The sequence below is a fragment of the Primulina eburnea genome, chromosome 17 (assembly GCF_022965805.1).
Source record: "Primulina eburnea isolate SZY01 chromosome 17, ASM2296580v1, whole genome shotgun sequence".
Taxonomy (NCBI): domain Eukaryota; kingdom Viridiplantae; phylum Streptophyta; class Magnoliopsida; order Lamiales; family Gesneriaceae; genus Primulina; species Primulina eburnea.
In genome coordinates this window covers 2,086,783-2,101,851 of record NC_133117.1, presented here as the reverse complement: position 1 = coordinate 2,101,851, position 15,069 = coordinate 2,086,783, and the positions used below count along the sequence as shown (strand labels likewise).

General features: G+C 35.6%; 2 protein-coding genes across 4 annotated transcripts; both read left to right on the top strand.

The window, feature by feature from the left end:
- Positions 1-388: 388 nt before the first annotated feature.
- Positions 389-8,362, top strand: LOC140818441 (plasma membrane ATPase 4-like). Of its 2 annotated transcripts, XM_073178396.1 has the most exons (16): positions 390-588; positions 3,266-3,385; positions 3,475-3,711; positions 4,045-4,806; positions 4,880-5,002; positions 5,258-5,362; positions 5,438-5,582; positions 5,682-5,846; positions 5,967-6,205; positions 6,546-6,578; positions 6,658-6,739; positions 6,847-7,007; positions 7,092-7,265; positions 7,360-7,542; positions 7,694-7,875; positions 7,969-8,362. In XM_073178396.1, exons 1-16 carry the CDS (start codon positions 532-534, stop codon positions 8,063-8,065), a joined length of 2,865 nt encoding a protein of 954 aa, XP_073034497.1. In that variant the 5' UTR covers positions 390-531; the 3' UTR covers positions 8,066-8,362. The 2 variants fall into 2 exon arrangements, with proteins under 2 accessions (XP_073034496.1, XP_073034497.1); XM_073178395.1 differs by having other exon boundaries at positions 389-588; positions 6,847-7,265.
- Positions 8,363-11,635: 3,273 nt separating this feature from the next.
- Positions 11,636-15,033, top strand: LOC140817761 (uncharacterized). Of its 2 annotated transcripts, XM_073177542.1 has the most exons (6): positions 11,636-11,664; positions 11,788-11,914; positions 12,332-12,587; positions 12,855-12,907; positions 14,070-14,756; positions 14,910-15,033. In XM_073177542.1, the coding sequence occupies exons 2-5, from the start codon at positions 11,861-11,863 to the stop codon at positions 14,277-14,279; spliced, it is 573 nt and encodes a 190-aa protein (XP_073033643.1). In that variant the 5' UTR covers positions 11,636-11,664; positions 11,788-11,860; the 3' UTR covers positions 14,280-14,756; positions 14,910-15,033. The 2 variants fall into 2 exon arrangements, with proteins under 2 accessions (XP_073033643.1, XP_073033644.1); XM_073177543.1 differs by lacking the exon at positions 11,636-11,664 and having other exon boundaries at positions 11,676-11,914; positions 14,109-14,756.
- Positions 15,034-15,069: the final 36 nt, after the last annotated feature.

Sequence of the window (15,069 nt, the reverse complement as noted above, 5' to 3'; positions counted from 1 at the left end):
AATATAATTAACAATAATCTCCATCACGTCTCTTATCTAAAATACGAACGTCATCTCAATGATAAACACATAAATAAACATAATTTACTAATAACATATCAAAATTTATATATATATAATTTTATAGAAATGAGCACGAAACCATCGTTGAGATGATATATTATATGATTAATAGTTAAACGTCATATCAACTGATGTTCACGTATATAATTACATCGAGGGTTAATTTATCGACTTTATATATATATATATATATATATATATATATATATATGTATATATATATATATAAAATAAAAGTATGTCAAAAAACTCCTTGAGCGTAGGAGAGCCAAATACTTCCCTTTCCTCGATATTATATATATATATATACACATATAGACGCACAAAAGAACCACATTATTCAATGAATCACTGAGCATTTAATATTTGCCTCCCAATAATTTTTATTTATTTATTTATAAAAACCCCCAAAATCTCTCTCATTTCTTCAGTATCAGAATCTGCAGCAGCAGAGGTGAGATTCCGAAGATGGGCGGGGATAAAGCTCTGAGCCTCGAAGAAATCAAGAATGAGACTGTTGATCTGGTAAATATTTCTTATCAAATTCTTTTTTGCTTACAAAAATCAACGTATTTCGAAGCATTTTTTTCCAAGTCTGAATAATATTTTCACCCATTCTTCGGAAGCCGATGCTTCCATTTTTCCTCTTCTTTTTTCATCAGTATACGAAGAAGATCTGTTCCATGATTTTGCGGAAGAAAAAATATATATACATATGTGTATCTATATCATAAACAAGGATTCATTAAATTATAATGTTTTTTATGCATTATATATTTTTTTTTAAAAAAGAAAGAAACTCAGAAGATGAGATATGATGATAATTGAATCTATATCACAAATATGTTAAAATTTGTTTTTTTTTTTAATGAAAATATCGTTTTCAAATGAAAATAATAATTTACGAAGATTCGGTGGTTAATGATGCGGTAAGTTATGATATTGGCTCACTATCTTTTAGTAGTGTGTAAACTGAAGAAGAAAAAAAATCCAACTTTTTCCGGAAGATTTTGGCCATACGCAATTAATTTCCTTTGGGAAATTAATAAAAAGTAAATCCTATCTTTTTCTGAATTTTATAATATTTCAGAAAATTAAATTTTAAAAATTTAATTGAATATTGAAGGGTCAATTTTGTTGTACTGGTTCCGTGGTACTTTTAGCTCTTCCGAATTTCTGTTTTCTAACTGTTTCCTCATTTGATGTACCTCCTTGGTTCTTTTTAGTTTTCGACATTCAGATCGAGATTTACAGAAGTCGTAGGTTAAAATAACACTTAAATAAATCATGTTTTTTTTATTAAAAAAAGAAGTGAATTTAACGTTTGAATTAATGTTAAAAAGTGCTTTTGTTTTAAATTGTTTAAATTTAAAATAAACCAGGAGTAAAAATTGAAAAGTCATAAATTTCGGTTTCTAGAAAAGTAGTTCTGTTTTTAAAACGATTTTTGTAACGAAACACTACCTTTTTCTAAGAGGAGAGTTGTGTTTTTTTTTTTTTTTAATTTAAAAAACAAGTGCTTTTCACTTATGAACTTTTTTAAGCAAATGAAGTCTTATTTGTCCATTTTTTAAAGGCAAAACTTGTGTGAGACGGTCTCACAGGTCGTATTTATGAGACGGATCTCTTATTTGGGTCACCCATAAAAAAATATTACTTTTTATGCTGAGAGTATTACTTTTTATTGTGAATATAAGTAGGGTTGACCCGTCTCATGAAATATGACCCGTGAGACGGTCTCACATGAGACTCACTCTTTTTTAAATTATTTTCTTCTAGATTGAGACGGATCTCCTATTTGGTCATCTACGAGAAAATATTACTTTTTATGCTAAGAATATTACTTTTTATTTTAAATATCGGTAGATTTGACACGTCTCACAGATAAATATTCGTGAAACCCTTCAAGAGACCTACTCAGATTATATTTACTCATTTATATTCTAAAGATTTTTAATGGAATTATCATAATAATAATTATTTAATATAATATATCGAAGTTATCGCAAAAATATCTCAATTTTATTTAAATTTAAATGACCAGGTCATTCTTCGTCCAAAACCACCTATATTATAAAGCACCATAGACTTTGAGAAAAAATCTTCTAAAAAAATAATCTGTATTATTTTTAACATTATAAAAAAAATTAATATATGTGTACTGCTGTAAATTATTTTTGTCCAAATAAATGAAACTTTTATATATAAGTATAATTTTATTTTCTTTCAACGCACTTGTGGGTACCATAATAAGTTACGGTGCGACACTTTTTCTTTCAAACGCACTTGAAGTACTAGCGGGGTGGGTAGGGGCGTGGGGGGTAAGGTAGTATTGGATCCCCACTTTGGCGCATGGAGTTCACGTCGAATCTTCCTCGTGAAGCATGCAGAATTTAAGATATTTTGACTGGATAGTAAATCTATTCGGGCCCAGTCTTCACAAAAAGTCAGCTTCCTCGTGAAGCATGCGGAGAATCCTGTGTCTTGTTTTATATAATGATGAAAGCTAAATAAATATGAATAAATAATAAATGTTTTGATGATCATGTAGATGTGTAGTATAGTTGTAACCATACGGTGTGTGGCCGGAGAAATCAGTTTTTCGAAAGTGAAAACGAAAGATATCGACGAGCGAAACTTGTTATTGATTTTGAATACATAGTTGAAAATCTCGTGTTCAACTTCATCTTTAAAATATGGAAAGAAACTTAATATTAACAAGCTGTTCAGATAACAAGTTCATCACATAAGCTAGATAATTGATGTATTAGAACAAATGTAGGATGAATTGTAATTGAAGAAGATATTACAAATGCACCTTTTGAACATTTAGTAACGTTCAACTTCGAAGACATTTGCGAGGATGGATGTGATGGTGCTGCGTAGGAGAGGATAGACCAAGATAATATGATCGATGAGATCGAGGTGGAAACTGAAGTTAATATTGGATATAGTTGTTAACTATGGTGTAAGCAACTGAGAAGTTATATATTTTTGTTTTTGAACTGAAAATGATGCTGTCGAGTAATCATGTTTCCTAGTGATGCTGAAGATATTAGAAGTTTATGAAGAAAGAATTTACCGTGATATTTTTATATGGCTTAACGATTTTAAACATGTCTCGTGATGGTTTTAAGAACAACAAATATATGATCATGTGTGAACCATTAACTCTATGTTTCTGTTTTACACCAAATAACAGGAAAAAGTTCCGATTGAGGAAGTTTTCGAGCAGTTGAAATGTACCCGTGAAGGGCTGAGTTCTGAAGAAGGAGCCACAAGGCTTCAAATTTTTGGACCCAACAAATTGGAAGAGAAGAAGGTATCTCTCTTTCAACAAGTTTTGTTTCCTTGGATATATTAACACTTGGGTTCCATGTAAATTTCATAATTTGTGTCCTGGTGATTCAGGAGAGCAAAATTCTCAAGTTCCTTGGTTTTATGTGGAATCCACTCTCATGGGTTATGGAAGCTGCAGCTATCATGGCGATTGCTCTCGCTAATGGAGGTGGCAAACCACCGGATTGGCAAGACTTTGTTGGTATTGTTTGCTTGCTCGTTATCAACTCTACTATCAGTTTCATAGAAGAGAATAATGCCGGAAACGCCGCTGCGGCCCTTATGGCCGGTCTTGCTCCTAAAACTAAGGTATGATAGTTAAAAATAATAATGTCTCTTATCAAAGGAATGAAATTAGCCTATCTTACGTTCTAATGATGGAAAACCATGGAGTTCCCTGCTGATGGGTCTTGATTAATGTTAAAATCATTGCTTGATTTTCATGGATGGAGTTGATTATGATCGAGGATTTTGTTTTTGGTATCTCTGGAGTATCCTTACTTCTACTTCCAAATTATATATTTAGTTTTCAAATATATATAGGAGATTCATGCGAATACTCCTACGAGTAAGTCTTGATAATATATCAAACCATGAAAAAACTTCATTGGCTTCTTGTTTTGGATGGATTCTTGAAAATAGGTCCTCAGGGATGGTCAATGGAGTGAGCAGGAAGCTGCCATTCTGGTTCCTGGAGATATAGTAAGTATCAAATTGGGAGACATTGTCCCTGCCGATGCTCGTTTGCTTGAAGGTGATCCGTTAAAGATTGACCAATCCGCCCTCACGGGAGAATCCCTTCCAGTAACCAAGAATCCTTACGATGAAGTTTTCTCGGGTTCCACTTGTAAACAAGGTGAAATCGAAGCTGTAGTCATCGCCACTGGTGTCCACACCTTCTTCGGGAAAGCGGCTCATCTTGTGGACAGCACGAACCAAGTGGGACACTTCCAGAAAGTTCTCACAGCAATCGGTAACTTCTGCATTTGTTCGATAGCCATTGGTATGCTGGCCGAAATAATCGTCATGTACCCGATTCAGCACAGGCCATATAGGAAGGGTATTGACAATCTCCTCGTTCTCTTGATTGGAGGCATTCCGATCGCTATGCCCACCGTCTTGTCTGTGACGATGGCTATTGGATCCCACAGACTATCACAGCAAGGAGCCATCACAAAGAGAATGACTGCCATTGAGGAAATGGCAGGAATGGACGTCTTGTGCAGTGACAAAACTGGAACTTTGACTCTTAACAAGTTGACTGTCGATAAAAGCTTGATTGAGGTCTTTGCAAAAGGTGTGGATCCCGATCTTGTTCTGCTTCTTGCTGCTAGGGCTTCGAGAACTGAAAATCAAGATGCTATTGATGCTGCCATTGTTGGCACGCTCGCTGATCCAAAAGAGGTGCACATATTTTATAAAGATTAGGAGTTCAAAATTGCGGACTGATAAAATAGGTCATGTCTATGACTTTCAGGCTAGAGCTGGCATCAAGGAGTTGCATTTCTTCCCCTTCAACCCTGTGGATAAGAGGACGGCTTTGACTTATATTGATTCAGACGGGAATTGGCATCGTGCCAGCAAGGGAGCTCCTGAACAGGTACACTTTTCTTTCTGTTTTTTGATTCAATATCGTGACCTGCTGCCACCGTGGAGTCCGTGGGTCCACACAAGCATGACAATGCATAAAAAGGCTCCGCTCACAAATACTTCGTATATGTCCACACTCTTTGTAAAATTTAATCCAAGTTGCTAGAATAATCTGATATAGGACATTGGGGGTATTTACACTTGCAGTTTACCAGATCATACTAATTATCCTTTTTCTTTGTTTTTCCCGTTTTTCTTGAATCAGATTTTGACTCTGTGCAATTGCAAGGAAGACTTGAAGAAAAAGGTTCACAGCGTAATTGATAAATTTGCTGAGCGTGGGCTACGGTCCTTGGCTGTTGCCAGACAGGTTTGTTTTAAAACTGCTTGCACGAATGTCGACATTTCCATATTTAACAGTGTGTCTATCATGTTATATTTGCAGGAAGTTCCAGAAAAGAAAAAGGAGAGCCATGGTGCTCCATGGCAATTTGTTGGGCTCCTATCTCTTTTTGATCCACCGAGACACGATAGTGCAGAAACCATCCGCAGGGCACTAAATCTTGGTGTAAATGTCAAAATGATTACTGGTAAGTTAATGATTCATCACCAAGGATATGCTGCCATATTGAAGCCACAGTTTTTTCTTCTAAATATATCCCTCAATCGTTAATGTTTCTCTGATATAGGTGATCAACTTGCCATTGCTAAGGAGACTGGACGTAGACTCGGGATGGGAGTAAACATGTATCCATCAGCTTCGTTACTCGGGCAACACAAGGATGAGTCTATTGCTGGCCTTCCTGTAGAAGAATTGATTGAGAAGGCCGATGGTTTTGCTGGGGTCTTTCCAGGTTGGTGATTTTTCACATTTCTTGATTTTTGAAGTTGTATTTGACATTTTGACTCTAATAATTTCTTCTATTTTCAACTCTAAGAAATGGAAATTTGCTGCATTTTTTTGTCCATTACAGAGCACAAATATGAAATAGTAAAGAAGTTGCAGGAAAGTAAGCACATTGTTGGAATGACAGGAGATGGTGTCAACGATGCCCCTGCTCTAAAGAAGGCAGACATTGGGATTGCCGTTGCTGATGCTACTGATGCTGCAAGAGGTGCTTCCGACATCGTGCTGACAGAACCTGGGCTTAGTGTCATCATTAGTGCAGTGTTGACGAGCAGAGCTATTTTCCAAAGAATGAAGAATTACACAGTTAGTTTCGCTCATTTTCCTTCTATTTTGATCTATGCATTAGTATGCAACAAATTGTTGAATTTTGAGATAATAAAACTTCAGCAAACAGAGATACAGTGCAAGATTTATGTGGTTTTACCATAATCACTGACATCTACGACACAATGTTAAAAGACTAAAACTCCATTAATCACTCTTAATTTGGAAAATTATAATTCCCATCATATAGATGTAGGTATATTAGAATGAACGTGAAAGGATATCTTTTACTCAATCATAAAATAATCGCGTCGAAGGTAATCTTTAGATAGGTGATAAGTATAATGCAAATTAAAGTGTTTTCATCTCTGTTTTGCAGATATATGCAGTCTCAATCACCATCCGTATCGTGGTAAGTTGATTGTAGCATTTGACGATCTATACTACTTTTGATATGTTCGATCCTCATATCATTCAATTCTTGTTTGCAGTTTGGTTTCATGCTTATTGCCTTGATTTGGGAGTTCGATTTCTCTCCCTTCATGGTTTTGATCATTGCCATCCTTAATGATGGTAACTTGTTAGATTATATATTCCAATTTCTCCAACGTCGTCCATTTTTTCACTTTTTTCTCCCCAAAAAACTTGGGAATATAAATTAATAAATCTTGTTTACTTAGGTACAATTATGACCATCTCAAAAGATAGGGTGAAGCCATCTCCGTTGCCCGATAGCTGGAAATTGAAGGAGATTTTCGCCACTGGCATAGTACTTGGAGGTTACCTTGCATTGATGACTGTTATATTCTTCTGGCTGATGCATAAAACCGACTTCTTCCCTGTAATGAACCAATCCGGCCTTAATTTAATATTTTTTTTGTGGTTTTTGCATCCACGGGTAAAACAATTTTTTTGTGCTATTCAGGACAAATTTGGAGTTAAAAATATTCGAGACAGTGAGTACGAAATGATGGCTGCTCTATACTTACAAGTTAGTATTGTTAGCCAAGCCCTCATTTTCGTGACCAGGTCACGCAGTTGGTCATTTGTTGAACGCCCTGGACTTCTGTTATTGACTGCTTTCGTCATTGCACAATTGGTAACATTTACCTACCCTAGATTTTAACTTAGAAAACATGTCTTGTTAAAATGGTCTGAATTTTGACCCTTGGAAAACCGATTTGTTTGCATAGGTTGCTACTCTCGTAGCCGTGTATGCCAACTGGGAGTTTGCCAGAATCAAAGGATGTGGTTGGGGATGGGCTGGTGTAATCTGGCTTTACAGTATTGTTTTCTATGTGCCGCTCGACTTGATGAAGTTTGCTATCCGTTACATCTTAAGTGGAAAGGCTTGGCAGAACTTGTATGACAACAAGGTACATATATGTTAACAATTTCTGTAGAACATGACTTCAACCTTTATCCAAAAAGCTGTTATTTGGCTTTTTAACAGTTCAAAGATTTAAGTTACACTTCTATCACCATCTATACAATCTTAATATTTTTAGTTTTTCTTCTTTGAAATAGATCGCTTTCTCAACCAAGAAAGATTATGGAAAAGAGGAGAGGGAAGCTCAATGGGCTCTTGCTCAAAGAACTTTACACGGCCTCCAAACACAGGAAGCTACAAATATTTTCAATGAGAAGAGCAGCTACAGGGAACTGTCCGAAATTGCAGAACAAGCCAAGAGGAGAGCTGAGATAGCTAGGTACACAGATATTGATATGGTCTTGCTTAATTCTTTCAAGCAAACATTGCACATGTAACGAAAACATGACCTGCTTTTTCGCATTTGCAACAGGCTAAGGGAGTTGCATACACTTAAGGGACACGTTGAATCAGTCGTGAAGCTTAAAGGGCTCGACATTGAGACCATCCAGCAGCATTACACCGTTTGAACAAGAAGCCAAAATGAGTTTCACATTAGCATCGGATCCAGAACTCAATATTCTGATTTAGAGTAAAACAAAATGATTGACTCTGCCTCACTAGATAAAACTTTCTTAGAGGAGAGATGATGTACTATCTATTTTGTTTTCTGCTGCGTATTGAAAGGGCTGGCAGAAATGGATTTCTGTCTGATCTTTGGCCCTTTTATGAGTACAATACAGTTGACATCAATGATCAACCTGTGATATTTTTATTTTTTGCTAAATTTTTGCCGCTGATCTTCCTAGTACACTTGGTTTCTTCTATCATCACCAGAAAGGAAAAATATGTTGGAAAATGTAAGTTCTAGATGACGACAAACTTAAGATATAGTGATTTTTGTGTTGAACCTTTTTCAAATGGGACAAATATGTCGGATTTCTTTAAAACATGGGATTGTAAAAGCCCATTAGTTTAACATAGCGGATTTGCTGTTCTTGGATATCTAACAAAGATGGTATTAGACCAATTTGTCTGAGGTAACCAAAGGAGCATTTTCTTGGGTCTTTATTGCATTAAACTCTGAATAATTCTGTGTTAGAAAGTATGATTTATCGAGAGAACAACTTATGAAAGCTATTTAATGTCTTGAAACTGACTGAAAGCTATTAATTCCTGTATATGAATTACGATAAGAGAAAATATTAATGCTTCGAATTGTCCTGTGTTTAAGACGCATTGAACTGCAACTTTCCTGTTATTTCTTCCGTGAGGAGAAAAAGACAGTAGTAGAAAATTTTAGCTTCAAATCTCTACAAATGTTTGTGTTATTTACCTTTCGCAATCAATAAAATTTATCACCTATTTATTTGCTTATTTCACACTTTCTAATATAATCAAGAACATATATGTTTTGCAATTATACTATAAGTAATTGATCGGTCAAGTTCTATAATTTCTTGGATGATTTATTTGCCTCCTATATCACTCCTTTACGGATATAGATCCTCTAACATAGCCGTTCAGAAGAAAAAAATATATCGACACCTTTAGCTTTACAATTCTTCATTCTAAGACATACCATTTGCACGTAGACTTGAATTTTTTTCCTCCAAAACGTTTCAATATTATAGTAACATCAGCTTTAGCTCGACAAGTGAAATGAAGTGCAAGTTATGATCAAAGGAAAGAGCTAATGTGATTGATACTTCAATAAAGCCGACAAATAATTGAAGTTCATCTAAAGAAAGCGTGAAGCCAGGAATTCGAGGTTTTTCAATGATCATTTCTCCATCTAGTGCATCCGGATCAAATATTTTGGAGACAATTTCACAAGTGTTTTTTGACAGTAACTTTTCAAGTTGAGTGTAACGAAATTGTGCTTCAGCTCAGTCTATCAACCTCAATCCGACGGACAAGCTGAGGTTGTAAACCGCACACTGTAAAAGTACATGCACCCCTTTACATGGAATCATCCACATAAATGGTTTGAGTGTCTTGCATGGACTAAATTTTGCAATAACACTAGTTTCCACACTACTCTCAAGGCAACCTTTTTTGAAGTAATTTATGGTCGCAAACCCTTAGTCTCTTGTCCTACATCCCTAACCAAGCATGCATCGCGCATGCCAGTCATGCGCTGCAGCAACGTGATCAGCTCCTACACCAACTCCGTGATCGTCTTTTACAAGCACGCAATGTCATGAAATTGAATTATGATGCCAAACATCGAGAAGTCAACTTTGAGATAGGGGGCGAGGTTCTCCTAAAGCTTCTGGTATACCGCAAGCAGAGCATTGCATCTCGTTGCAATACCAAACTATCTCTCCGCTACTTTGGGCCGTTTAAAGTGTTGGAAAAGGTGGGGGAGGGCTTGAGGACAAGCACGATGACAGATGTCGTAGACCCGAACACTTCAATCCAGCCCATCATGCAAACGGGTCAAGATGCAAAGCCCAAAAACATAACTTAAGAACAAGCCTCTACAGACTATTCAAAAGATAGGGAAAAATGGTAGAAAAACCCGCAAACCAATCACGGAGCTCAATGATCAATCTAGCAATCGTCCTATAACTAGATCCACCTACCAAGCCCATAACAAAACTACTGCTTGTCCCTCTCCTCACCTCATCACAGGAACCTCGACTGGTCATGCAAAGCTCCCTCTTCATTATTTTGCGGCATGTTAATTTTGATGACATCTGTTTCATGAGCGAAGGGGAGGTGCTGCTGACAAACTAGTTACCAGTCGTCACTTGTGCCATTGGTTGATCATACCATTAAAAAGTCAAGTTTCATTTTTGCAGAATTCTCATTTCCATGCAGGTTCTCTAACCTTCATCTGTTCATCATGATTTGTGATCCAGGAATTTTAATGGACCCGAGTCTCGATCCTGTGGGTGAATCTACTACAACTTGGGGATATTAGATATGGGTTTCATACCAAACACCCTCCGTTCAAGTTCAAGACTACCTTTCTCGTCTTGTCCTAAAGTATTGGCTTTGTTTTGGTTTTTGTCTTTTGTTTTTTCACCTGAATGAAAGGAATAAGGATGCAGCTTTGATGAACTTGTCGGATGATTCACACTGGTTCTCCGTGGAGCACTTAGCAATGCAAGCATTGTGAAATCAATATGCCTAACCTAAATACATGTTTTATGACATTTGGTACAACATTTACCAAGTATGAATTTTCAAATGATTGTTTCAAAAAAAGCAGCAATTTAGGAATAGAGTTTCTATTCAGACCTCGTTTAAAAGATGTCTTCGGGTTTAGCAGATTTGGGTCTTTTAGATTTGGTCAGATTGCAACAAAAACTTAAATGAATAAAAAAAAAGTTTACTTGTTCTAAAGGATCCCGACGAGACTTACGAGTCTTGAGTCAACCTTCGTAGTCTTTATTCGCTCGAAGCTCTTGATTTCTTTCAAATTTTTAGGTCATATGTATACATAATGTGAAATCTTCAGCAATGCAATGAACATGTTTACATAGGACTTCCAACGAATGTGAATCGTCGTTATATCAACTTGAATCGAAATAAAATATCAAAATTTTTGACAAAATATGTATAAGTTTTGAACAAATATACGAGGGTTCATACGAAATTGCGATCAAGATCATTAACTCTTATTGTCGGGATAATTTGTAACATTTATTGGTTACTTATTCTCGGTGTATGTTTTCCTATGCTTGCTTATGATTCTAGGTAGAGTGAAATGGAGTTATTAAATTCATTATTTTATATATAATAAATTTATCTAAACCTATTGAAAATGTTTTAAAAAATATTATAAATTTTTTTCAGTTTTAAATTTTACAAATTTATAATATATACTAGTTATTATGCACACGCGATGCGTTTTGTGTACAATCTTTTTTATCATTATTGATGGTCTAATGTGAAATTTGACAAATTATGGAAGGACTAAATTGATATTTGAATTGTTGAAATAAAAAATAAAAAATAAAAATAAAGTATATGTTGAAATTTAAAAAACAAATAAAAGTAAAGCTGGAAGAAAAAATTGGTGTTCGACTTTAATAAAATAGAATAGATGCATGCAAACACTGCCTAAATGACGTCACGTAGAAATCTAATTACCTCACCCTTGCCACTGATTTCATGCGTTCAAAGGGGAAAAAATCGGTTATTACCGGTGAGAGGTTTCGTAGCTTTCAACCATAAGAAATTTACAAAGGAGGCGTTTGTATTGGATTTACATTTCGTTTATCCAAATGATGCAATTGAGGTGATTCTTCATATCCCCAATCAACCATAGAAATTTCTATGATCCAATAATCATCGCCCCCTTTTTGATTCATATGGCTGAGGACAAAGCTAATACAGATGTCAAACATCCTCAGGCACATCCACCGGTGAGCTCCTTCACTCTCTTCGTATTCTCCAGCCAGAAGACGCAATTTATTCTTCTACGATTGTCCCAAATCTTTATTTTTTAGGTCTTACAATAATATTTTAGAATACCCATCTGAATTCTATTTCATGTATGCGCGTCGCCCGCTCAGATTCTTGATGGAGTTAAGGATGTATGTTCTGTTAAGATCAAATTTTGTAGCCTGCATGAGTTCGTTCAGGCAGGATTAAGCGTTTTCTGGTGGATTTTGTAAACAAGAAGGGGATTAGGAATGGTGGTTTGATGGTTTATAGTTATTTCAAGATTTTGATTTTTAGCTAATTAAATTAATATTCTCGCAATTTTGAGGTCCGGTTGTTTTTTTCTTTTAATTATGCACATTGTTAGTTTAATTGAAAAATATGTTTCAAATTTGTAGTTTGTGGAGGTAGAATGCAGGAGTTCAGGAAAGGTTCTACGTTTTTCTTCCGGCACTGAAGCTGGATTTGCTGTGAATTTGATAAATAAGAGGCTACTTAAGGACAATGACACTGATAGTTTTGAGAATATTACACTTGTTTCACACATTGAGGCAGTGAAAGAAGGGGAAGAAGAGCCTGTTAGCTTTGGCCCCACTTCAGTGCTCGCTAAGTACGGCCCTGATTGGAAGTTGCAGACTGTGGTTCATTCATATGGTGATTCTCTTTCATGTGATATTCTATCTTGCTTTTGGTTGGGGATGACCTATAAATTTATTGGAGGCAACTTAGTTTATTATTGGCAAAATCGCATTTTTTATAAAATTATTGATGAAATTTAGAATTTTGGGGAGCATCCTTATTGTCCCATTTGATCTACACCTGGATTTTGTTAAATGACCCCAAATTGTGATCACCAGAGGGAGGTGAGTTGCCCGTCACAAGGCTACTTATATCTTTTTCTTTACTGTGTTTTTTTAATAGGTGATAAATGGGCACACATTGAACCAGCTCGAGTTCGGAAAGTATCTGCTAAGGTACAAGTTTTGGTGTGAAATCTTTGAATTATGAGTTTTGACTAAATGACTTTCATATAAAACAAGATTAATGCAGAGGAGATTGTGAAAGGAAAAGCCTGGAGAAGGCATGTTCTATGGTGTGTGGTTTCCTGTCTGATATTTTTTTGAATATATTATTGTTGGCATGAGGTTGCTTAAAAATAAGATGTCAGAAAGCTGGTGGCTTTTGATTGACCCTTGCCATGTAAGAAATTGGTTGGAGCAGTATGTTATTGAATGTGTTTGCATGAAGAAGTTGATTCGGGAAAAGCCAGTGGATTAGGCCTTTAATCTTATAGAGTGTTATATAAGATGAAATTAAGAAGTTAGAAAATAAGGTTGTTAAAGTTTGGGCTTACTTTTCAAATAAAAAAAATTAGATCTTACTATTATTCTTAACCTAAAATGCTTGTGCTTTTTTTTTTTCCAAAAAAAAAAAAGGAATCAAAAAGTTTAGCTTTATAAAAATTTTGTTACAAGTCTTGCTATATCCAAACTCGCCCATTGTAAGTTGTAACCTTTTTTCCGGCCTCAAACCATGTCTAATACAAATATATAGTCATGTTCATAAGATTGCCATTAAAAAACAAAAGCAAGCGTAAAATAAGCATCGTTCAAAGGAAATTCTTGATACTTTTGTTGATTTGGTGAGGCGTCCTGTTTTTTTAACAATAACTTTTCATTTCATATTGTGAACTCACGATTTGCATTTAGCTGTCCTGTCCAAGATTTAGGTACTTACATAACTTCCACTTTTACACAAATTCCTTAATTTAATTCGAGCCGTTAGGCAGTTGATACTTTTGGTTTTCTCAACATAAGATGATTTAGGTGGCGGGGAAATCACTGGAGATCTTGTGTTTACCTCGATAAAGTTGCATCATAAAGTTGCATCATAGAAATTTCTTGCTTGTGATTGTTGTACGAGTAGCATTTTGAATGAGATTAATGCATGATGAAAATGGAATACTGTAATATTTGCAATTTGTTTGTTTCTACTTTCTAGAGTGTTACGGGTAATACTGTAGTTACTGTAAGATTACAGTTTGAGGTAGAAAAGAGAGACGTGAATGCATAATTTTTTGTATGTTATACGTTGCATAGTTTTCTAAATAGAAATTATTGGCTTCGTGACTCTCAGTACTTACAAAGGCTACCTAATGCATTGGTACCGGAGCAGGGTCTAGCTGATTCACATTCTGCAAGGTCTAAACCACAATCACCGATCAGTTCAATGTACGTTGGAAAGATATTACTTACTTTTGTTCTGCTCTTCATGCTTGGAGCTGTTTTCACAATGGTTCTTGAAAATCTTCCAAGATTCATCTTGTATATCAATTCATCTGTATGATTCTGATGTGCTAGACCGCAATCCTCGGCTTTATGTTTTTTGAGACTGTTTCTTATATATAAAGAGTAGCCAGTATCGTATGCAAGTTCTTCCTTTGGGTGTCTCACTCCAAGATGCTACATTTTTTTACCTTGAAAATAATCCAGTTGGTGATTTTTTTTTAGATCAAACTCGATTCTATGTGTAATGCCCGATAAATTTGAATCTGGAAGTTAACTTGAGGATTATCGATACATATATTGAACATGTAACGGCAATCTTGAACTGGGAGTGTGCTGGACGAACGGATGAACACCACTCCAAGCGTCTTGCCGTGGTCACCGTAATGTGCGCTATGAGCTTATTAGATGAATGGATTACCATAATAGCATCCCGTCCAGACCACAGGGATGAGATAGGATGAGCACAACAAACTCAATCTACTTGTTCAATCAATGGCCAAATTCATTCACATATCTATCATCTTGAATAACTGTGGTAAGGTGTACAGTTTGGAATACGATTATTAGTGGAAACAAGATTAGTTGTTGGGTGGATCTCGTTCACATATAAATATAATTAGCGTTCGTCCGATATGATCCTTTCAACTCACGTGTCTCATTTTCATTGATTGCACAAACTCAACTGCAGGAGCGTAGAATCCCTAACAACAATGCACAAACTTTCACTCGACTTATGGAATCTTACACGTAATGATCCTTGCAGAATTGAAAAACAAGTTATATCGTGTTGCATTGATGTATTGAGTCGTGAGAGCTAATAACATAAGATTGTATTTCAAATCAACCTG

Excerpts from the sequence above, each read along its gene's own strand:
- LOC140817761 (XM_073177542.1), top strand. The coding sequence starts at position 11,861 with ATGGCTGAGGACAAAGCTAATACAGATGTCAAACATCCTCAGGCACAT. Across the intron at positions 11,915-12,331 it reads ATCCTCAGGCACATCCACCG|TTTGTGGAGGTAGAATGCAG; the intron begins GTGAGCTCCTTC and ends TCAAATTTGTAG. Across the intron at positions 12,588-12,854 it reads GACTGTGGTTCATTCATATG|GTGATAAATGGGCACACATT; the intron begins GTGATTCTCTTT and ends TTTTTTTAATAG.
- LOC140818441 (XM_073178395.1), top strand. The coding sequence starts at position 532 with ATGGGCGGGGATAAAGCTCTGAGCCTCGAAGAAATCAAGAATGAGACT. Across the intron at positions 3,386-3,474 it reads ACAAATTGGAAGAGAAGAAG|GAGAGCAAAATTCTCAAGTT; the intron begins GTATCTCTCTTT and ends CTGGTGATTCAG. Across the intron at positions 7,876-7,968 it reads AGGAGAGCTGAGATAGCTAG|GCTAAGGGAGTTGCATACAC; the intron begins GTACACAGATAT and ends CATTTGCAACAG.